We start from the raw sequence: 24,663 nt of genomic DNA on the forward strand, positions 1-24,663 counted from the left end.
GCACAGGCTCCGGACGCGCAGGCTCAGCGGCCATGGCTCACGGGCCCAGCCGCTCCGTGGCATGTGGGATCTTCCCAGACCGGGGCATGAACCCATGTCCCCTGCATCGGCAGGCGGACTCTCAACCACTGCGCCACCAGGGAAGCCCTTATATAGTTTTAAATCTACTTTTTCTAGAAATTATCTTCTTGTTCTCGGTAGTTTTTATTTGAATATTCTCTGGACCTCAAAGAGCCCACAGGTGGCAGTTTTCCTCATACGTACCACTCGTAATTTGCCCTGGACGTGTGATCAATTCTGCTTGAGTAGATTATCCATTTTTGGATTTATCCATTTTATAGATTATTCTTGATCTCCCTTTCCCTGCCAGCCAGCTGGGACCTGGGTTGTTGACGTTAGGGTCAGTATAAGGAGAGGTTGGAGAAAGAAACCAAAGGGGTGCGTTTACCCACTGTCTGTGCATTCAAGGTATCCCACAGTCAAGGAGAAAAGGTTTGGGTGTGGGAATGTGAGTGCTGGGAAGTACAGGACTCTGTGTTTTATTTTCCTCCTAGGCGGGCTTTCCTCAGGGGCAGAGGGACCCTGTGCGCTGTTAGCACATATGCTGCAGGAGTAGTGATTGAATTGTTGCCATCTGTCCAGCTTCTTCACCTTTTCACCCCAGCACGTCCCGCCCCTTCTAACCCTAGGGTTTCCAGGTCCTTCGGGAGAGCCATATCATTTCATTGAGAGGGGCTGCGTCTCTGGTCAAATGTGGGAATCTAGTGAGGAGTCCTGGGAGAGTGGATTCTGAGCACTAATGCCTCTGACCAGTCTTACACAGCCCCTAGGACCTTGAAAGGCCTTGATTTGACTTACTGGATAGATACACACGTTGGGACTTAACTGTTGGTTCTGTAAGCATCCTGCAGCCATCAGCAAATTAGTCCTCACTGCACTTACTGAGTTTAGTGGTGACTTCTCAGTGTGGTTGAGGCGGAGACCCCAGGGCAAATCAGTCTCTGTCCGGGAAGGGAATTAGGAATATCTAAACAACCTTTCTCAGTCAGCCCCTTCTTCTTCCTTCAAGTCTAGCCTCTGTATCCTGATTGCAATCCTTAGAAAAACAATTTGGCTTGCTTTCTGCAGCAAGAAGCCTTTTCCATTGGTGTCAATCTCAAACTAGTTTGCAGGAAATTTTATTTTATTTATTTATTTTAAAATTGCTCCCTTTAATCTCTCTCCTCCCTCCTTACTCTTAACGTTTCCTTTCAGAACCTGAGCTGGCTGGAAGAGAAAGAGAAGGAGGTTGTCAGTGCCTTGCGCTACTTTAAGACCATTGTGGACAAAATGGCTATTGATAAGAAGGTACTGGAGATGCTTCCAGGGTCTGCCAGCAAGGTGCTGGAGGCCATCTTACCCCTGGTGCAGAGCGACCCTCGAATTCAGCACAGGTGAGTTGCTCTGGGCTGTGTCAGAGCAGTGGAGGCCTAGTGGCACCTTGGTTCAGGGGCGTTTCACACTCAGTGTTTCTAGGACCAGTGAGGAGTGCCAGGAGGAGAAGGAGCCCTCCCACGCCCTGCCCCCACCCCTACCCCATGGCTATCGCTTGGTATTCTTCCAAGGTTGAGGTCATCATTGTTACTCATGAGGCCTCAACACTGAGGAAGATCGCCACCATTGCTAGGGATGTAGCCACGCTGTAAGTCTGTGGTTATTTTTTCGTACTAGCCAGCTCATTGGCAATAATCACATTGATTTGGACCCATTTTTCCCAGTACCCTATGTTAACCATAGTTTATTATGACATTAAATCCTGCCAATATCTAACCTATTGGAGACCTTGGCTGCTTAGATTATTAGGCCAAAAGAGGTAGAGAAGAATCCCATTAGAACATGGATTAGTGAAACATTTAATTGTATCAAGCCAGGTCCTCCCAAACAGCACATGGATTCATTGGAAGCCAGGTATGGAAGTGTAGTCAGCTTTTGTGGGGTAATGCTTTTATTGCTAGAGTTCGTTTTCCTCTGAAAGGTTAGTGAGCCGCTTGCCCTTGTGTTTGTTGTTAAATACAGAAAGGAAAGCAGTATTAAATGTAATCTTCAGCGAGAGCCTATCAGGAGCTTCTTCCTGAGAGGCTGTCAGATGCCTGCTGGCGTTGTTTTTCTTCCCTGGTACCTGTTCAGGATAAACATCTCTCTGTTTCAGTTCCTCAAGATGGTTTAGTGTCCTTGTAGCCCCATGAGGCTAAGCTTTTGTAAACTGCTTTCAGAACTTGACAGTGAAGTGCATAGTTTTCTTCTTCTGGGAGATAAAACAGTATCTTTATTTCCAAGAAGCTCTCTGCCCTGGAGCTTCTGCTGACCCCTGTAGATGGTGGTCTTTTGGCTGGAAGCTCACTGAAGCCACTTGGCGGGGAAGGATAAGGCGTTGGTAGGGCTTTGCTCTGCCCTGTCTTCACTTTCCAGGCCAGGCTGCTGTCATGTACAAGAAGCCTCTGAGGAAGCGAGTCCCTTTGGTGCCTTGTTCAGCTGCTCCATATGGAGGACTCTGTGACCAGCACCATGCTTCTCCAATAGGTAGCCCAGTGCCCAGCTTGTAGACAGGCCCGGGGCTGTTCTCCTTTGAGGAAACGTGCTTAACAGTATGCTGGGTTTCAGACGCACAGGTAGCTTTCATGAAATGCTCTCATACACTTCTCATGGGATGGACCTACCGTGGGAGAGTTCAGATCTGAAAAAATCAACTCCCCTACTGTATGACAGTGCTGATTTGATGGTACCGAGTGGAAGCTCTGTTTGACTTTGAAGGAGGGAGACTTACAAGAGTTGCACTTCCTGGGGGAGGATATGCTGCAGCTGGACCTGAAGGAAGGGCAGGATTTGAATTGGCAGTGGGGGCAGGAGAAGGAGAAGAGCAAAGGAACTGAGGCCAGCGGGCACAGTGTGCCCGGCAGGGACGAGACCAGCCGTCCTGTGAGCAGAGTGTGATCACACCAGGGCGCCGACGGGCGGCGCTGTGGGAAATGAGGGCGGATCCCCTCACGTGCCAGGCCTCTTTGGGAGCGTCCAGGACAGTCACCTTCACTGAGCCCTGTAACAGCGTTGACAGGGCGCTGCTGCTAGGACTGTCGCTTCCTGCAGTGTCAGCCAGCAACTCTGCTTGGGAAGTTACTTTCTAGACATGCAGGCCCTGGAAGAATTGACCACGTAATAGGACAATGGTCTGGGGCATTTTTTGTCCATGGGGGGGTTTTGTAATTACTTTATAGTTGACAAAAATTACTTGCTGTCTATAACAGTTTTCTAGAGGGGAAAGGAGAAATGCCTGGGTGTGGCCATAAGGAATAATGTTTTCTTTTTTTTTCTTTGTAGTCCTTTGGCTAATACCATTTAAGGGATTTGTTCCTCCTGAAATTCTTCCAAAGCCCTTTGATGATACTTTTATTGATCTCCCTGAGATGATCTAAAATGCTCCTCAAATGTTTCTTTTAGCTTCCTTCCATCATCTCATCCTCCTGTGCATTTGTTAGCTGGGAGGGTGTTTTCCTGCCTCTTCTCTGTGGGTTGGGCCCTAGCAGGTAGGCTCTTCGCCACGCTCCCCTAGCTTCCGAGGGCAGTGGTGACGGACCTGTGAACAAGCGGCTGGCTGTTCAGTGTGGGCAATGAATGGAGGCTTTTCCTAACGGTGGAACATTCAGAGATGTTTGAGAGCAGGATCCCTGCTTGCCCTCACTGCAGACAGCTTTGCTCCATTTCAGAAACAGACCAACGACTGGTCCACTGGACATTTTGATGGTACAAGACCCTCCTTCCTTTTTTAATGTCCTTCCCGTGACATTAAGACACAGGAATATTCTTCTTGCAAGCTCACAATGTGAAGGGTGGACACAATTACCAACATTTTTAGGTGCTTTCAGGGAAATGTTAACATCCAGTGCAGGTAGGAATTAAGTTATCACGTAAAAGTGACCCCTCCCACCTCTTTCATTTAATAATTGCGGGTGGGAGGCCACAGTCTTTGTTTCAAGAGGCCTAGCCTGGCCTTGCCAGGGAGGAGGCACAGAGCTGCTAGAAGCACACCCCCCCTTCAGGACGACGCCATCTATGGTCCGGCCCCCCGGCAGGTCTGCAAGATGTGTTTTATTCTCTCAGTCCTCCTTCGGAAGAGAATAGGTCTGACACCAAACGCTTTTCATTTGTATCGTCCTCTAAAGCAGCCAAACCCTGGCTTTCTTGGGGTTCCTTTTGTAAAGTTTTCTTGTTTTTATTGGGGCTTGAGGAGCTGCTTTCATTCTTTCTGACTCTTCTTTCCTCCCGCCAGAACATGCACGGAGCCGAGTGAATGGCTAAGTGGAGACTTCAGACCTCCTGGAAATTCTCTTCCTCCTTACCTGATTCTGAAGAGCTTCTCATTAGAGCATTGTTTGGTTCAGGCTTTTTTTTTTTTTTAATCTCTTTGTTTTTAGAACCTGTTTTAATCATATCTTACAGTATTATATATTTTTCTCAAAATTATATCTTTGGGGAAAAAGTATATCTTTGGCTCCTAAATGTCTGCCTCATTCTTTTTTTTTTTTAAGTGGAGGAGGTAGCATCCCACATATTTTCTACATTTTTGCTCTACCTCTGTTGTAATACATAATATTTAAAATGGCAAAATAATCCTTTCCATAAATCCTAGGGAAAAGTATCTTTAGTTGTTTAAAAATACGTGGAAGATATAAAACTTCTTCATTTTGGCCTCCACTCTACAGTCGTTGGGGCCTCCAGATGTGCTCAGGGCTTCTGTTTTGAGTTGTTGGCGTCATAGTGAAGTTGGTACCTCCTCCCCCCACCTACCGTCACCACAGGTCACCTCACCTCTGACTTGTCCTCCTTAAAATACTCCTCATTAGTGCATTCCTCTGACATCTCAGCCATGGTTTATTGCAGGGGATGGTGAAGCTGAGCCCATGTTAGAAGGAATTCTAGTAAATTTCAGATCTCTTTGAGCTCATGTTTAAAGACTGTTCCTTGGGACTTCCCTGGCAGTCCAGTGGTTAAGGCTCTGTGCTTCCACGGCAGGGGGTGCAGATTCGACCCCTGGTCAGGGAACTAAGATCCAAAAAAAATTTTTTAATAGAAATAAAGGCTGTTCCTTTAAAGGATCCTGCCTGCTAAAGTTCCACAAACCTGTTGACTCCTTGTGACACAATATAACATGAATTTTTATCTAATTCAGAACAAGAAGTGTACAACAGTCTGACCTACTAGAAGGAGAGGAAGATGAGGCGCTCCTTGAGAGATGTTATCAGAATCTCGTGCAGGATGTGAAGTTTGAAAAAGCATATTAACCGTCATGGTGGAATTTTTATACATTATATATGAGAAATGGAAAAATTGCGTAACAGACTAGAAGATAAAGCTCCACAAAAGCTTCATGGGATGTAAGGAAATAGATTCAGGGAGGAGAAGTTTACTAAAAGGAGGTGCAGATCTTATAGAAAGAAGGATTGAGAAACCCTAGTCACTGAGAAGCTAGTTCTCTGCTAAACAGATGACGTAAAGTGATGGTCATGCTTTAGATTTTTAATATTCTTTTAAAAATCTTCTTCTACCTCTAGCTCAGCCCTCTCCTCCTGCTATAGCCGAGTGTACCAAAGTCTCGCCAACCTCATTCGTTGGTCTGACCAAGTGATGCTAGAAGGTGTGAACTCAGAAGATAAAGAGATGGTGACAACTGTGAAGGGGGTCATCAAAGCCGTGCTGGACGGAGTGAAGGTACGTGCAGGTTCCAGACGGTCCTCATCAGGGGCTGGGAGCACCCTCCCTGCTGGGTGTTTGTCACATGAGAACTTGTTCCTGAACTTTGTACATTAGAGTGCACGTCTTCCAGTGTTTCTGCTGTTGGGTGCTGCTCTGTCCCACAGCTGTTTCTCCGTGGTACAGGTGACTCTTACAGGAATATAACCTTTGGAGTACTCGTCCTGATAGTTAGAAGAGCTTCCAGAAGCAGTCAGCCTTTACTGGGCCTTGTGTTAAATCTACAGGTAGTCTTTATACTACAGCTCTGGCTGTGCACGCTTGCCGGCTAGATGAAGTCCAGTGGAAATTGCTTTTGCACTGACTTTTAGCAAAACTCCCAGCATGTCAACTGCTACCTTTTCATGTTCTAAGAACTTCTGGGATTCTTAGTAGAAAAGCAGGATTGACGTGAGTAAGAAATGAAACCAACTGTACTTGGAATCCATGATGTGGTCTGTGTATTTACTACCCAGGGAAGTCAGAAATCGCGGAATAGGAAATTATGAATCATCGCTACGGCGGGAAGTGAAGTCCTTGGAGGTTCTGGAATTGAGGTCCAAGGGACAAACCTTAATTGAGAAAATAAGTCCCAGTGGATGAGGAGCAGGGGATGATGTAGGGCGTGAAACAGTGAGATCCTGTGGGTTGGGACGGGGCTGTGAGCGGTGGGAATGGGAGGCCGGATAATGTAGTGGAAAGCGGGCTAGACTAGAGTAGAGCCCAGCTAGATTGGAATCCCAGGTTCACCACTTACTAGTCTGTGAACTTGAGCAATTTACTCAAGTGCTCCGTACCTTAGTTAACTCATCTACAAAATACATGCGGTTGTGGTACCCTGTGTCATGGGGTTGTAGGAAGGATTAAATTAGTTAATACATATAAAGCTTTTAGAACTATGCTGGGCATACTAAACACTCAGATCTTAGCTGCTGTTTATTATTAATTATGTGGTGCTAGATGTATGCTTTGCAAACAGGTCTCTTGGCTTGAAAAACTGTGTTCTCTTCCTTTCTAGACCCTCCAGTACAAAACTGTGGCCAAGGTACTTACCCTAGGTCCAAACAATTCCTTCCCCACTCAACCATGCCATTAGACTCCTGAATGCTGCCTCCTTGGATTGACATTCCCCAGAAGCTCTGGAGAGTAGAATAAGGACCCCCAACGGGTAAAAATTACAGCTGGGAGGCTAAGAAAGCATTGCTGGACATTACACACTGCTCCGGAATGAACCACGTTGGCTGGTGCGGTCTGGGCGGCTCCCCACCTCCAATACTGTGTCAACAGGGCTGCTGTGTCTGCTGGGGCTTTATGGAGCTCACGTAGAGGGAGGCTTGACCGGGCGGCATCATAGCGTGTCCTCCGACAGTTCCCCGTTCTCTTCACTCCCCACGGTTACTAGGTTACTAGGTCCTGCACGATCGGTTTTGGCTGGTGAGACTTAAGGATGTAGCCCAGGGTGGCTGCTGTGTGGGACCTGACGTTGCTTTCCAGACCTGGCGCCCAGTCACACATTCTCCCATTCCAGCCTCCCGGCGGCTCTCTGAGGTCAGCAGGGCAAGTGAGACGTGACCTGGGTCCCACTTCACCATGGGGGGGTGTGCGCTTCGGGCTCGCCTCACCTGGCTCTTCCTGTCCAGGCTTCTGGAAATGCTGTTATTGGCAAGTGTTATTTTTCAGGTGACATTGTTAAGGCTTCCTTCTACCAAATTGATTATAATTAGATGTTTCGAAACAAGTCAGAACATCCAAAATAGAAGAGAGAGAGTTAAGCGTGAAGCTTTGTGACATTCCCAAGTGCATTTCCTTTATGGAATCATTAACGTGCCACTGTATCAGCTGAAAAATTGTCTAAAAGAAAAGTTTCTCAGATTTTTCAAATTGACCAGGATAAGAGAGGGGGAGGGAGAGAGAAAGCGAGAGACACCTATTGATTATGAACCTGTCAGCGTCTGAACTTTTCCATAATTGTTTTTAAAATATTGTAACCAGAACAAAGATTCTCTAGGTGAGGAGCTCTGTACGTTAAATTTTGTTTCATTTATTCAAGAAGCGTTTATTGAGAAACTCCTGTGTGCGGGGCAGCGTGATAGAATTGGGAATATAGTGATAAACAAAACTGGCACCGTCCCTGACCTGATGGAGCTTAGAATCTAAAGGCGGAAAAGGACAGCAATCAAAAACTTGTAATTGTATAATTATAACCAGGACTGGTGCTATAAAGGAAGAATGGCGTGTGGTCTTACTTGGGTGTAGGGGGGACCTTCAATTTCAGGGTGATCAGAGACACTTCCCCAGGGAGAGACAGGCAGGCTAAAGCCTAAAGGATGAGCAGGAGCTGGCCTGTGTCGCTAGGAGTTTTTCATAGTTGGAGTCAGTCAAGGCCACAGGGACGATTTAGACACTGTAATGTTGGCGTTTGCTGTTAAGGTCTCAACTGTAATCATAGCTAACGTGTATTACCCACTTAATGCTTATAACGACCTCCAAGGTGGGTGTGATCCCCTCCTTCACAGATGTGGAAACAGTCTCAGGCAGACCAGTAGTCAGTGGCAAGGGCATGATTCACACCCAGGCCTGCTGGACCCCAGACCCTGTGTTCTCACCATCACCCTCAGCTGCCACCCACAAGGAGGAAGATTCATGGTTCGGCCCAAGGGATTCAGTGTGTCTCCCCTCCAGGCCAGCTGGCCTCCAGCCGCTCTCACTGTCCCCGTCAGGCTTAGGACACCTTATAAGCTCCTGTCCTCATGGTGTGAGGGAGCTTCAGTGGGCTGGGAGGGACAGGACTGTGCAGAGGCGAGCTACATCCATGAGGCTGTCATCATCCCACTTGGAGGGAAAGTGTTGGCATGTTCCTGTAAACTGACTCACCATCTTCCAAGTTACTCATTCACTTGTTAAATGGAATTTTGCTTTTGAGGGTTGTAAAAGTGTTGTAAAGCAGGATTACTTTGTTTTTGTCCCTGAATGTGCAGTACCATCTATCATTTAAACTCCCATGTAAATGCCACTTGTTAGCTCTGTAACCTTGGGCAACTTAACTCAGGTCGAAGGATGGACCTCTCTTATTATCTAATCTGACCCGGGCAGGTGCTTTACCAATGGGAGCCTGAGACTCAGATGGTCATGACCGTCTGGTAGGAATTCAAAGGCCCTCACTTTCCCTTTGCTGTAGGAACCACCTCCAGCCTAGGTCTTGGCTGTTGGAGGATTGAGCTTCTCAAGGTCAAACAGATACACGAGTTTGTCCTTTCAAAACCAAGACCCCAACTCTTCCTAATTTCACCTTTTCTTCTTATCTCAGATGTACAGCTTCTTAACCCATCTCTCTGGACTCTGCTTTACCATCTCTGCAGACCTTCTTGGATCTCCCTTCTAAGACCTCCAGCCTCTTCCCCCACGAGAGAGAGAGAGAGAGAGAGAGAGAGAGAGAGAGAGAGAGAGAGGGAGAGAGAGAGAGAGAGAGAGAGAGAGAGACACACACACACACACACACACACACACACACACACACACACACACACACACACACACACACACACACACACACACACACACACACACACACACACGTTTTTTCAATTGGAAGAAAAAAAAACACTGACCTGGGGGGAAACTTTGGAATACTTGCAGTTCTGTCATTTAACCATCACCACCCAAAAGATTAGGCTTGTATACCAGATTCACCTTGAATAGCAGGAATATTTTGAAAGAAATATTTTCCTGACTGTATCAGTTAGGGTTAGACTTGACTGCAAGAAAATCCAGAATAATACTGGCTTCAAAAGATAGAACTTTATTTCTCCTTCACGTATAAGAAGCCTACAGATAGGCAGACAGTCCAAGGCTAGCGTGGCATTTTCACAAAATGGCCAGGGATGTGGTCTCCTATCCTGCTTTCCCACCATCTTCACACATGGATTCCACCTCATGGTCCAAAATGGCTGTTACAGTCTCCATGAATTATGACTCCATTCCACCTAGCCAGGAAGAAAAGAGAATAGGAAGTTGTGGCTTCTCCATTTAGGGGTGCTTCCTCAAAGGCCTCACAGAACTTTCACTTAACATTTTATTGGCCAGAACTTGGTCATATGCCCAAGTAAAATTCTGTTAATAAGGAAGAGCAGATACTGTGGGGCAACTAGCTATCTCTACCACACTGACATTTCAGATGAGCCACCTCTTTTATTCCTTGATCAGCCTATTTTAAAATTCTTATTTATGGGCTTCCCTGGTGGCGCAGTGGTTGAGAGTCCGCCTGCTGATGCAGGGGACACGGGTTCGTGCCCCGGTCCGGGAGGATCCCACATGCCGCGGAGCGGCTGGGCCTGTGAGCCATGGCAGCTGGGCCTGCGTGTCTGGAGCCTGTGCTCCGCAGCAGGAGAGGCCACAACAGTGAGAGGCCCACGTACCGCCGAAAAAAAAAAAAAAAAAAAATTCTTATTTATGATGAATTTCAGACATTTGCAAAAAAGAGAACAGTATAACGTAGCCCCATCACAGAACTTCCACAGTTGGCCAGTCTTGTTTCTTCCAGACCTCTTCCTACTCCCCTGGATTATTTGGAAGCGAATTCCAGGCATCATGCCCATTCACCTGTAAATACCTTAGCGCATATCTCTAGAATAAGGCAAACTTTTTCTGTAAAGGGCCAGGTAGTAAATATTTTAGGCTTCTGGGGCTACACATAGTCTCTACTGCATATTGGTCTGTTGCATATTCTTTGTTTGTTTTAATTTAATTTTTTTAAGCAAAGCATTCTTACCTTGAGGGCCTTACAGAAGCAAGCCCTGGGCTGGATTTGGCCTTCAGGGTATAGTTTGCTGATTTCAAACAGTTTGGTTTTCAATTTCAGATCCAGATAAACTCCAAACACTATAACTCATTAATATTTGTCTAAAGTTCTCCCTTCTCTGTATTTTTCTCCTTGCAACTTGTTTGTTTTTTTTTTAGGGAAGGATTCTTTCTCTGAGAAGTCTCCCACACTCTGGTTTTGCTGATTACATCTATGCAGTGTTATTTAACATGTTCCTCTGTCCCTTGAATTTCCTGCAAAACTAGGCTGAATCAGGTTCATGTTTTTGTATCTAGAAGAATGTTTCTTAGGTGCTGCCGTGCACTTCCTTCTAGAGGCATCTTTCCTTTTTTGATGTTAATAGCCGTTGATGGTTATTGCCTAGATGGGTTAGTTCCTTGGGAGTTGCAAAATGATGACATTATACTTCTTTCTGCCATCCCTTCCTCATTCCTTAGCTGGAATACACTAAAAGAGACCTCCCCTTGTCAGTCAGGGTTATCCTGTGTTATAATTCTCAGGGGGAAAGGCAGGATCAGTGCTTAATTCCTTCCTTCATTTACCAGTTATCAAAATGAGTGTTTCTTAGTATCATCTAACGTGACCATTGGATTGAGGTTTTGGGGGTTTTTTTAATTTATTTATTTGTATTTATTTATTTTTGGCCGTGTTGGGTCTTCGTTGCTGCGCACAGTCTTTCTCTAGTTGCGTCGAGCGGGGGCTACTCTTCATTGGGGTGCGCGGGCTTCTCATTGCAGTGGCTTCTCTTGTTGCGGAGCACGGGCTCTAGGCACGCAGGCTTCAGTAGTTGTGGCACGCAGGCTTCAGTAGTTGTGGCTCGTGGGCTCTAGAGCGCAGGCTCAGTAGTTGTGGCGCACGGGCTTAGCTGCTCTGCGGCATGTGGGATCTTCCCGGACCAGAGCTCGAACCCGTGTACCCTGCATTGGCAGGCAGATTCTTAACCACTGAACCACCGGGGAAGCCCTGGATTGAGTTTTTTAATATAGCATTCTGAACTCAGGGATGTAAATAAACATAGTTTATATGTCCCGTCCATTGCAGTTATTATCCTTAGTGATGCTCAAGTCCCATCTTTGAACAGTGACAGCTTCTTCAGATTGTTTCCTGAGTTCATTTTGACGTGACCCCAGAAGTCTTTGATCGTTTTCTCACTTTGGGATATGAAAAGGTGTTCCAGGTTCATCTTACTTACTTGTGTGTGTATGTGGTAATAGCTTTATTGAGATATAAAGCCCATACCGTACAGTTCACCCAGTTTAAAACGATTTAGTGATTTTTAGTATATTCACAGAGCTGTGCAGCCCTCACCACAGTCAACTTCAGAACATTTTCATTGCCTCAGAAAGTAACCCCATACCCTTTGTACTCTCCCCATACCCTGCCCCCATTTCTCTCCATTCCCCCAGCCTTAGGCAGCCACTAATCGAACTTCCTGGCTCTATAACTTTGCCCCTTTCTTTTTTTTTGACCATGTCACACAACATGCGGGATCTTAGTTCCCTGACCAGGGATCAAACCCGCGTCCCCTGTAGAAGCGCAGAGTCTTAACCACTGGACCACCAGGGAAGTCCCTAAACTTGCCTCTTCTAGATACTTCATATAAATGGAATCATATACTGTGGGTCCTTTTGTGACTGGCTCCTGTCACTTAGCATAATGTGTTCGAAGTTCATCCGTGTTTTAGCATGTATCAGTACTTCATTTCTTTTTATTGCCAAATAATATTCCATTACATGGATATACCACATGTTATTTATTCATGGACATTTGGACATCTCAGTTGTTTCCAAATTTTGAGTAATGCTGCTGCAAACACTCGGGTACAAGTTTTTGTGTGGGTGTATGTTTTCATTTCTCTTGGTTATACGCCTAGGACTGCAATTGCTGGGTCATATAACATCTCTGTGTTTGATCTCGTAACAAGCTACCAGACTACTTTCTAAAGCAGCTGCACCATTTTACATCCCTACCAGCAGTACATGAGGGTTCCAATTTCTCTACATCCTCACCAGCACTTGTTATCACTGGCTTTTTCTGATGTAGCCGTCCTAGTGGGTGTGAAGTAGTATCTCACTGTGGTTTTTGATTTTCGTTTCCCTGATGGCTAATGATGCTGAGCATCTTTTCATGTGCTTATTGGCCATTTGTATATCTTATTTAGAGAAATATTTATTCAAGTCTTTTGCTTATTTTTAAATTGTGTTATTTATCTTTTTTTAATTATTGAGTTATAATTACCTTGTACATTTCTTACCACCGACCTGGAATCAGCCATTCCTTTAAGGAGCTCTGGTTCCCTTTATTGGGGAATGATGTTTAGAGACCTCACTCCAGGGTTCCTCATTGCTACTCATTGATCACATGTTTAGTTTCTTTAAGAGAAAATACATCTTGAGTTTATACTGGTTTTTACTTAACCTCATCAAGCTTATATCTTAATTTTCTTCCTCCCACACTGAAAATCCCTGTTTTAAAAAATATCAACATTTGTTTTTGACTCGTTTTTTCACAATACAAACACAACAGTCTCAGAATAACACTAACCACCTCCATCAGTATGATTATTAGAAAGTATTAAAGACGTTTCAAAGTTATTTTTGACCTTCAGGTTATCCATCATTTTGCAGTCATTTGAAATAGTTCTTCTTGGTGTGTCTACATGGTCCCTCTTATGTGGCATGTATTTGAGTATTTCCTGTGTGCAGTGGTCTGAGTATTCCACTGCTTTACAAAGGAGGAGAAGGAGAGGGAAGAAGAAAGGGGGGGGCTTCCCTGGTGGCGCAGTGGTTGAGAGTCCACCTGCCGATGCAGGGGACACAGGTTCGTGCCCCGGTCCAGGAAGATCCCACATGCCGCGGAGCGGCTGGGCCCGCGAGCCATGGCCGCTGAGCTTGCGCGTCTGGAGCCTATGCTCCGCAACGGGAGAGGCCACAACAGTGAGAGGCCCACGCACTGCAAAAAAAAAAAAAAAAAAAAGAAGAAGAAGAAGAAAGGGGGAAGAGACAGCAGGTTATGTGTAGTAGGAAATTGCCATGTAGGAATGTTGTGGATATACTTTCATACGTCAGAGAAATCATCACGCTCCAATTTCAGCTTCACACGCTCAGGGTTTACGGGTACTTTTGTTGTTGTTTTTTCAAAATAATAGGGTGGCTTAGACTAAGATAAGCCTTCCCCAGCCTACTTTCTGAGCAGTTCACTAAGTATTTTTTCTAGTAAATCTGCTAACCTGAAGAACTGCACGAAACATTTGCTGCTTTTTCATTCTCAAGTGTGTTGGGAGTAGAAGGACATCCTATCCAGCTAGGAGTTGTGGCAGCAGCATCTCCTTTCTGGGCCCACACGTATTCTACTTAGTTACAAATGTCAAGAGAAGGTCTTTCAATAATCTGTAAGCTTGTTTAGGGCCTTTTTTGGGGGTGAACCCTGAAAACTTTTATTGTTCGAGTTGTAGTGTTTGGCCCCAACTCATTATTTTGAAGACACAAGTGCCCAGTTTTAAAATTATGCCCCTCCCCCCATGCCATCCGGGCCTGGCACTGCTTCTGGGCTGGTCTCTTCAGCATCTTTCAGGGTGGAATTTGAGATCTCCTCTGGCTGCCTTGTTTTCAGGCTGCTGTGAGCCTCCAGAAGCTGACGTGAGGAGTCGCCGCCAGGCCAGTGCACTCTGGCACCTCGTGTGCTTTAGTGTTCTGTCTCCCTGAGCACATGTGAGAAGGAAGACACTTCCTCTGCTCTGTCGCTGCCTCAGCCCCGCTTAGGATGTGGGCAGGGAAGGTCCCTTGTTGTCACCATAAAGGTCATACTGGGGCTGGACAGCCCTGTGACTGCATTATGCCACTTCAGTTACAGGAAACTCCCCACTGGCCTGTACCCAGTGTCTTTGGTGAAGAACTCATCTTAGGACCACTCACCGGTAGAGGGGCCATGTCATGGCCATAAGCACAGGAGCCCATGGTGATAGAGGACAGACAGTGACAGGTCGGGATGCGGCCTGAGCAGGGGCAGCGGGCCCAGGCTGCGGGCGGGGCACTTTCCAGTTAAAGTGCGTGTTCTCTCCACGTGAACCTGGAGGACTTGGGCCTCTCCTCGTGCAGCCCGTGTCCCCTCTGCCGGGCAGGGGCCGAGGAGACAAAAACAGATAGGACTGTTTCTTACCTGAGCACCGAGCTGTGCTTTGACTGGATGAAGGTCATCTAAGATGGAAGTGTCTCTGTGATCACTCTCAGTATGAGTAAAATGAGCATGGAAATAAAGTATTGTGTATTTAGAAAGGTGCTCTTCCGGGTACCTTTCGGGCTTTGAAAACTGCTTTTCGGTGAACTGGCGGTTGTCTGGTTTACAGCTGCCGGCTCTGGACACAGCCTCATGTGCCGTCTCTCTCAGTCTTTCCTAACCTGTGCCTCAGGAGGATTGGAAAGTCTGACATCCTCTCAGAAATCTGGCTTCAGTAGGGAGAGTTGAGCTCTGGCCAGGTTACAAACGGTCGGCTCTGAAGGAGATGAGGGTGTTGGCACGGTCGCCGGGTACGTGCACATTCTAAGGGTGCCCTTCTGCCTGTGAGAGAGAAGCCAGGCTGAGAGTGAAAGACCTTCTGACTGGTGTGTTTGTGTTTGGGCTGGAAGGTCGTGGTGAATATGGAAAGCTGCCCCCTCCTGTGATGGTCTTTTGGGCCTGGGGTGAAGGAGGGTAAGTTCTGGGATCTGACTTTGTCTTGGAATTCGGGTGCCCACTTGCACATGTGTGCCTGTCATTGCACGGTTCTTTTGCCATCGTTCTTTAGTTGAGTTCACACAGCTGCCTCTCCAGAAAGATGGCATTCTAATTATAATTGCTCAGGAATCAATGAAGAATTAGTGGAATTTTGTCCTGCCTCAGCAGATGCAAGCGTACAGGCTCCTCCCTTTTCCTTTGCCCTGCTTGTAAAGAGAGTGAGCTTGAGTGTGGCGCTTCCAAGGCACTTTGACTCCCTCTGATGCTGTGATGCTCTTCTGTGTGGCCTGGTGATGGGCTTCTTGGATGAACGGCCTTCCCCACCCTCCTCTAGGCGATGGGGTGCAGGGGGCCTGCCTCCACGCCACTTGCTCTCTCTTCTAATTACGTCATCTCTTGTCTCTCCACCTTGTCTGTAATCACCAGCTAGTTAGCTGTTCCTTAAATATTTGCGAGATTATGTTTAACTCCTAGATGGTGATAACAGGAAAATGCCAACCTTCTCCTTTCTTCTTCCAGTACTTGATTCTTGGCGATCTCAACCCTCCACGTTTCTCCAGGAATAGGCATCGAAACTATTACAGAGTGGGGTGACACTGATTCTGATTATATGGAGTATGCCTTATTTTTCTTCTAATTCGTATTTCAGAAGTAATACATGTTCATTGTAGCAAAGTAAGAAAAAGCAGAGAAGCAAAAACAAGAAAATAAGGGGTGTTTCATAGCCATATTTTTTCCTATACGTGTGTTCTTGGTTTTGTTTTGTTTCCAAAACATACTGTGTATACACCAGTGTACCGTCTGGGCTGTTTCTCCACTTAACATTGTATTGTCTTTCCACGCTATCATATATTCTTGTGAGGTTTTGTTTTGTTTTGTTTTTTTGCCGTGTGTGGGCCTCTCACTCTTGTGGCCTCTCCCGTGGCGGAGCACAGGCTCCGGACGCGCAGGCTTAACGGCCACAGCTCACAGCCACCGGCCCCAGCCACTCCACGGCATGTGGGATCTTCCCGGACCGGGGCACGAACCCGTGTCCCCTGCATCAGCAGGCGGACTCTCAACCACTGCGCCACCAGGGAAGCCCTCTTGTGAGTTTTTTTAATGGTAATATAATGGTCCATTGTTTAAGTCTATCTTAATTTATGTAATCAGTACCTAGTATTGAATATTTAATTATGGAATATTGAGTCGTCTGATTACCTGTTACACAGAATGCTGCAGTGAACGTTCTTTGTGGCTTAATTTTTGTACACATCCGTGTCATTTTCCTTGGGCTAAATTACTATAAAACGTATGCAAATACTTAAAGCTTTTTATGTATACTGACAAGTCATCTTTTAGATAAGCTATCCAAAGCATTACTTCCATCCATCATAGTAACTCTTTGCCTTACCACACTTGTCGGGATTCCTGTGTGGGGTGTTTTGAGTTGGGAGAGGCTTTGCAGTCTGATTTGGGGGCACACTGCTGTATTACCCACCTTCTTCCATTGCTGCCTCCTCTGTAACTTTAGAAATAGATGTTCATACTGAAAGCCTGAACTTCTCATGTGACACAGGTAGGTCCTACCCAGGTGTGTATCAACAGGGCAATGAATGAAGAGATTGTGGGTTTATCCATATACTGGAATACAACTCAGCAACATCAAGGAACACACTACTCATGCACACAGAGACGTGGGTGTCTACACTGAGCAAAAGAGGATCGACGAATAGAGATAGAGAGTGGATTAGTAGTTGTGGGTCCGGGAGGACTGGGGAGACATGAAGAGGGACCACGGAAAGGTCCGGAGTTTGTTTTGGAAGTAATAATGAGTCCTAAAATGGCTTGTGTTGATGGTTGCACAACACTGTGAACAGACTAAAAACCATTGCATTGCACACTTTAAATGGCTGAATTTTGGGCTTCCTTGGTGGCGCAGTGGTTGAGAGTCCGCCTGCCGATGCAGGGGACGCGGGTTCGTGCCCCGGTCCGGGAGGATCCCACATGCCGCGGAGCGGCTGGGCCCGTGAGCCATGGCCGCTGAGCCTGTGCGTCCGGAGCCTGTGCTTCACAGCGTGAGAGGCCACAACAGTGAGAGGCCCGCGTACAGGAAAAAAAAAAAAAAAAAAAGGCTGAATTTTATGGCCTAAAGCTGTTCAGAAAAAGAAGATGGACACCAAAGAGTACATACTGTATGGTTCCACTTATTTCAAGTTCTAGGCAGAAGTGATCCAAGAAACAGAAGTGAAAAAGTGGTTGCGATGGGGCAGGTTGACTGGAGAGGGTGGTGGGAACGTTCTGTAGTTTTGAGTGATTCTCATACGGTGTATGCAATCACCAAAACTCATCACATTGGAGGAAGATACATTCTAGTTGAAAAAACCAAGTAGGCCCTAATCACCTTTTTTTTTCCTATTTAAAAAAATATTTTCTAAAGTCATTTCTCTGCTGGGTAATATGCCCTAAACTTTCTGTCCATCGACAAAGATTTCCACCAGTCATTTCAGGATACCAGCTGCTGCCACACCCATGGCCAGCTCACCCTGGGAAACCACCTTCCCCAAGACCAGAGGTTTGATTGTTAGTAAGCAGCGTCCTGCACATCGTATAATGGCTTCAGAGAACTAAAGGGTAGTAGTTCTTCCTCCACAAACCGACTGGCAGTTGTTCTGCCAGGAGTTTGGTCTGTGTGATGAACTTAGTCATTCTGAGACAGTGGGGCTTGTCATTTCCCCCTTCCAAAAGGAAGTGCCTTTATGCACTTGAAGCTTTCGATGTGCTGTGCAGGTATTTTTGGAGGGTAGGAGACGTTTTGGGAAGCCAGGCAGATCACCTAAGTCAAATCATACTCGCACTTATGGTGAGTGAGGAATCTGTGGGCAGTGGAGGACAGACAGCTGACCCACCTGGTTGGGAACATTCACGGTGAGGAACCTTCCTCGTGTCTCACTGCTTTTCTCTTGTGTGGGATGTAGGAGCTTGTCAGACTTACCATCGAGAAGCAGGGGCATCCGTCTCCAACAAGCCCAGTGAAACCCAGTTCCCCAGCCTGCAAACCAGACGGGTGAGTGCTGACCAGACCCTCCAGTATCTGGGGTCACGGTTGATCTACACTTGAGAAAGAAGGGGAGCCAGGTCCGGAACCCACATCAGGCAGGCCCTGTGAGGCCCACATTCCCTTCTCAGTGAATTCTGGGTAAGAGCCTGCATTACTTTAAAGTGTGTGTAGCTCACACCCGTTCTGAAGAATTGCCTGGTCTCCAGGTTAATAGCGTGACCTTTTCTAAGGATAGTGTGTGATGTCAAAACCCACCTATACTTTTCTTGACCAGCTTCCTCCCATAATTAGAAAGAACTTTGAAGGGTTGGGTTTTAGGGGTTTGACTTGAGAGCATTTAACTTTATCAAGAAAGGAAACTGAGGGTAATGTGGACAGTTATAGGGCCTTGCAATAATTTCTACTACAAGCCCCTAGTAAAAATATAAAACCTACACTTGGAGCATTTTAGAACATCATCTAGTCCAGAGATTCCTCTTGCACATGAGGAAACTGAGGTGCAGAGGCAGGGGGACTTGGCCAAGCTTCTGCTGTTTGTGGGTGATCGAACCAGACTTGAAACCCCATCTCTGCCTTGGAGCCCAGGGCACAGTGTCAGCTCTGTGTCCAGGGCACCTCCGTCCCTGTCCCCCCATGACTTCCCTGCCCTGGTCACATCCTCATGCTCTCAGGACCTTCTCTGTGGCCTTCTGTAACCCCGAGTTCTCTTCAACTCTCCAGCCAGTCTGAGCTCCCCTTGACAGATCGAGAGATGGAGATTCTAAACAAGACGACCGGCCTGTCGCAGTCGTCCGAGGGGCTCCCAGATTCCACGGATGAAGAGGTCGCGCCCCCCAAACCCCCCTTACCTGGCATTCGTGTGGTTGATAATAGGTAATTTTCTGTTTTTCTAGCCCCCTCCTCTATTTATGTCATAATTTCATGAATGGATGGGTAGGAGGAGCCAAAAAGAAGACGGTGCCGTTAGGGTCAGAACCTGCTCTTTAGGCACCTTGGCGGTTTGCCCTTCCTCTGGAGGGGCGTCTCCAGAGGACGCGAGCCTGGCCCAGCCCTCCCTTGCCCCGCACCCTGAGAACTCCCAACCGCTTGCCTTTTAGCCTTAACCAAGCAAAAACTGGTACCATTTGTTACGAAAAGAAAAGCAAGAACTTTGGATACTAGTTTTTTGGCACTGATGGGATGGGAGTTGAAAGTGTGAAAAGCAGGTGTGAAGTGTCTGATAATGAAAGAACCCACCTCCCATACCCCAGTATCTGTTTAAAGCATTTTGTGGGGTGTCTGGTTTGATAGGGTTCCTTGCTCTGTTTCAGTCCTCCACCAGCATTGCCACCGAAGAAGAGACAGTCGGCTCCATCCCCTACCCGAGTGGCCGTCGTGGCCCCCATGAGTCGAGCCACCAGTGGCTCCAGTTTGCCTGTTGGAATTAATAGGCAGGTAATTAGCTCCATCTAGAAAGGCAGAGGAAGGCTTCAGGTCTGGGGATTTGGTTCCTGAAGCTGAGAGAAACCCAGTGGTCTTCAGTCCCTGGCGTTGGTCAGGAGGAGCTCTCCGCACTGGGGTGGAAGTTCCCTCACGGGGTGGGGAGGCCGAGACGGGCCCCAGGGCCTCCCTCGCACTGAGCTCTGAGCGCTGGCACAGGCCCTCTTTCTCAGGAGGCGCAGAAGTGGCGTTCACAGCCTACAGCAAAGACGGGCCTTTCCAGCAGGTTGCTGAGCCTGCCGGTATCTCCTTCTCCGAGTAAACGTACCGGCTCCCTCCCCTGGTCTCTGCCACCATTTCCCAGGAGTGACTTGGTTTGTTTTCGTTTTTGCCGGGAGGATTTTGACGTGGACTGTTACGCACAGAGACGACTGTCGGGCGGCAGCCACTCATATGGCGGCGAGTCGCCCCGCCTGTCCCCCTGCAGCAGCATAGGCAAGCTCAGCAAGTCGGACGAGCAGCTGTCGTCTCTGGACAGGGACAGCGGGCGGTGCTCCCGGAACACAAGCTGTGAGACTCTAGGTGAGCTGCCGGCGTCGCGGCCACCACTGCTGGCTCATCGTCTCTCCGGGGCTGTTTTGGGCTCAGACAGTGATGCCAGTCATTGGCTCTGTTGACCTTGGCCAAGTCACTCAAAATCCGAGCCTCAGTTTCCTCATCTGCAAAATGAGGATACCAGTGTCTGCCTCTGAAGGGGGTTGAAAGTTTAAATGGAGTAGCAGTGTGAAACCCCATGGGAGATACTGAAGTGGTAGCTGTTACTTCAGTTAGTCTGTCAGTGTGTCATTTGACTCCCTTTGCCAGAATTCAGAGCCCTCTGTGCTCAGAGCTCCTGCCCACTTCTGACGGAGGGCGAAGGCAAGGGAGCTGGCCTCGGGCGGTGGGGCCCAGTGAGGGTCTGGCGTGCAGTTTGGCAGGAGGCCTACAGAGCACTGAGCTGTCCATGTCCCGCGAACTAGATACTTCACTTCTGAGAGTTTATCTTAAGAACATAATCAGAGATTTATGGCGAGATTTCTGTCCAGAGACATTAATCCCAGCATTATTAAGAGTAATGATGATAAACTGGAAAGAATCTACTACTCAGTGATAGGAAATCAGGAGACTTATGATACATCCATTTGGTGGAATAATACATAGCTGTATTAAAAACCAATTATGATATAGTGATCAGCGGACAAAATCCAAGACCACTTATATAGTGTTTTCTCAGAGTTTAAAAAGGAAAAAAAATCCAAGGGAAAAAAGACTTTTAAGGAAATATATCCAGTGGTAAGCAGAGATTATAGTTAGATTATGGGATTGTGGGTGATTTTTATTTTCTCAATAGGGTTTTTTGGCCACCTTTTCTACAGTGGTCATGCATTTTTCTTTTTTTAAGTAAGAAACTTTTAAAAATCCAGGAAAGTACAAAGAATTGGATAGCAAACAGTCAAATTCCCATCTGGTTTTACTTTTATAAGCAGGAGAAAAATGAAAAATATAAAGTAAAGTGAGAGTCTTTGCGGATGAGATGGGAGATGTGTTTTGGTCACTCTAATGAGCAGCGCTGGGTCAGGGAAGAAGCGTGGGAGCTTTTCTTTCTGTGGGGGCTGGTGGCTCACAGTATGTTTCTCCTGTTGTGAACGCAGATCATTACGACCCTGACTACGAATTCCTCCAGCAAGACCTCTCTAACGCAGACCAGATACCTCAGCAAGTGGCCTGTAACCTCAGCCCGTTGCCAGAGTCCTTGGGGGAGTCTGGGTCTCCGTTTCTCGGCCATCCTTTCCAGTTGCCTCAGGGCAGCTGTCCCCAGCCAGAGGGGCCCTCGGCCCCAGGGCAGCAGATGGATGTGCCGCCTGCTCTTCCCGAGAAGAAGCGCAGGAGCGCGGCCTCCCAGACGGGGGACAGCTCTGGCTGCAGGGCGTCCTACGAGCGGCATCCCTCGCAGTACGACAACATCTCCGAGGAGGACCTGCAGAACCCAGCCTCGGTCCAGTCCGTCCCCTTCACGCCCTTTGCTGCTATTCTTCCCTTTCAGCAAGGAGGTTCCTCAGCCTCTGTTGAATTTGTGGGTGATTTCACTGTTCCTGAATCAACGGGTGACCCAGAAAAACCTCCTCCTCTACCAGAGAAGAAAAACAAACACAGTAAGCTTTTGTTGAGCTATTGTCGGGAAGCACCTTTTGTAACCTAAAATGGTGTTTTATTGAAACATTAGATCAGAATCAAACCAGTGGCCTCGTAATTTCATAAAAGGTAGAACCACAGGTATGTGGACACTTACAGGAGCCTTGCGTTGTCAGTACTGGGGATCATTTTTAAAGCCTGATAAGCTGACATCTCCTTTTGGTCTCGACAGAACCTCAGGTCTGGTCTCCACAAAGTATTTGGCCTCTTGTAGATGGCGGTCAGTTGACCTTCTGGCCCGAACACGTGGTGACAGAGAGAAACAAATATCACGGCATTGCTTCTGGGTAAAGCAGAACAGACATTTGAATTAAAATAGCCCTGATCGCACCCACGGGGGTTTTCTAAGGCTCCCTGAAATGCAGGGGGCTGTTTAGAGAGAACCCTGGTACCGCTCTGTGTTCTGTTTGCAGACGCTGAAATGTCACGTCACCACTTGGAATCTGAGATTTGCTTGGTTGGAGTTGCTGAGGACACTTCTTGGACCAGATGATCTGATATATGATGTTATTAGGGCCCAGGGGTAGAGCTGAAATTTCGGATTTTTGTATTTTGAATATTTTCCAAGGTCCTAAGTAGAGTTCTGCAGGGATTTGCTTTTCTGCTGGCTCCCCGACTGCTCTGTGTTGCCTGTCTCTCTGCCCCGCCCTCTCCCCACGTCACCGGCACGGCTCTGCCTCATCTTCCTTGGGCAGACTGGCTGTCAGTGTTTCAATATGTGTGTGGCCGCATCAGCCCACAGCCCCAGGATTCCCTGGCCTCAGTGGAAACATCCGGCAGATGACTTCTGTGACCTGGAAGTTGAGTATCCATTCCAAATTCCCAAGTGAGAGCGTCTGACTGGCCCTGCCGAGAGCGGCCCATTCTCAGAAGGGGAGACCTGGCCTTAGTTACCGCACTGGGTGTCGCCCAGCTTGTATAATGGCCTCGGTGGTATGGTCCCCCAGCTGGAGGGAGAGCTGGCTCTGTAGGGCTAATGATGATGTTCCCGTCTGTCACGTAAGTTCACTCACTAGAAACCAGGCCGCTAGCAGAGGGAGCTGCAGGCGGCAACGCCAGGAACGTCTCCTTCTGCGCCTGTCTACACGCACAGGTGTCTAAAGAGCCATTGCCTCTCCCCTCCACCCACCTGGCCTGACTGAGCAGCGTGCCCTTGAGGGCTCGCACCCTTGCCTGTCCTTTCCTAGGAATCTTCTGGACCCAGACCAAGAACAGGCTTGCATCTGTGCAAACCACAGCAGACTTGTGGTGCCGCCTGGCTGGGGAGCCAGGAGCCTCGCCCTCTGAGCTCTTAGACCAGGTGTGGGCAGCCGGCTTCAGGCAGAGAAGAAAAGGAAAGGGGGAGGCGTCCGTTGTTGCCTTTTGAATAGCCTCAAGTCTCCTGTGGCTGAAAATATTTCCTATTAATTTAGGCATCCATTTCTAGGCTCTATGTCATCTGTAAATGTCTGTAGCTCTTGTGCCTGCAAACCTTTAAAATCTACTGAGCGCTTCCGGTGTGGCACCCTTGACATACTCTGACATACTCTGTCGTATTCGTCCTTACCAACCTCCTGGCTGGCCGGATGTCATTAGCCCCCTTTTTATAGCTGAAGAAACTGGAGCTCAAAGGAACTGAGCCTCTGCCCAAGATCAGATCAGCAAGGAAGTGGGTGGCAGATGTGGGTTTCTGAGCAGTGTTTTCCTAGCTCAGCTCACTGCCTCCCAGGCTGAGGAGGAAGGCCTCCCCCCACTTCCCTGAGCCCTGTGCCCGCTTACAGTAGGAACCCCTGCGCAGCTGGTGGTCTCCTCGGTGCCCTGTGAAAGGACCCCTGACTTGAGGCTCCCTGAGGCTTAGTCCTAGTCTCAAGTCTGCTCTTCACTTCCCGAGAGGACCCTTGAAGAGTTCCAATCTGCAGCCCCGCAGAAAACTCCTCACAGAGTTGCTCTGAAGGAAAGGAGGAGGTAATCATCACCTTTATACTTGGCTAGCGCTGGACAGAGCTTGTGCACGCGCAGCCTCAGCGTCAGAGAGCATCCCCGTCCTGTGGGTTGCTCCGAGGGTCCCCGGCCCTGGGAGCCCCTTGTGCCAGACAAGCTTCCTCATCGCTGTCTGCCCATAGCCCCAGGTGCCCACTGGGCCTTCCCAGTGATGCCGGCGGCTGTAGTCTCTGGGCCCTTGTGCTGGGCTACCTTTGAAGTGGACTGGTCCTCCTTGATTCTAGAAGGTGGCGACCATCGCTGCTGCTTCTCTGTGCTTGGTTAGCAGCTCTCTACAAGGACCTCAGCATCAAGGAGTTCATGGCGCTCCTGAAAAGATCGCAGCCTTGCTGAAGCTTTCGGTTTGGGTCAGGCAGAGGCGGTTGCATTCAGGCTCCTTAGGGAGAAATTCGTGGGCATTTGGGGTCATCTTCATGGTTTGCATCTTGCCCTGGAACCCAGTGGTATTGCTTGTGCAGTGTTAGCGAAAAGGCGATGTGGGGTTCCAGGGGGACTGCAAGCTGCGCTTCTCTTTGAGAAGCACTGGTTTTATGGGGGAAACCACCTTTTACAGCCAAGCTCCACTCTGTGCTTTCTGGAGCTGAGATGTTCTTACTGATTCCTTTAAATAAAGAAGGTAACTTTGAACCCCTCTTTCAGTGAAGGGTGCTAGAAAGACGTATTTGGAGAAAGGCATTTCCTGTTTACCTTGACCCCC

General features: G+C 47.8%; 1 protein-coding gene across 3 annotated transcripts in view; it reads left to right on the forward strand.

Moving 5' to 3' along the window:
* The window catches only part of RAPGEF1 (Rap guanine nucleotide exchange factor 1), a 138,531-nt gene that overhangs the window by 72,148 nt on the left and 41,720 nt on the right, over nt 1–24,663 (forward strand). For all 3 annotated transcript variants that reach the window (XM_060013914.1, XM_060013915.1, XM_060013916.1), the window contains 7 exons: nt 1,255–1,433; nt 5,586–5,742; nt 18,253–18,341; nt 19,056–19,208; nt 19,646–19,769; nt 20,153–20,336; nt 21,446–21,946. In XM_060013914.1, the coding sequence (XP_059869897.1) occupies nt 1,255–1,433; nt 5,586–5,742; nt 18,253–18,341; nt 19,056–19,208; nt 19,646–19,769; nt 20,153–20,336; nt 21,446–21,946 (1,387 nt within the window). The remainder of the gene's footprint in view (nt 1–1,254; nt 1,434–5,585; nt 5,743–18,252; nt 18,342–19,055; nt 19,209–19,645; nt 19,770–20,152; nt 20,337–21,445; nt 21,947–24,663) is intronic.

Source organism: Delphinus delphis, chromosome 6, assembly GCF_949987515.2.
Source record: "Delphinus delphis chromosome 6, mDelDel1.2, whole genome shotgun sequence".
NCBI lineage: Eukaryota > Metazoa > Chordata > Mammalia > Artiodactyla > Delphinidae > Delphinus > Delphinus delphis.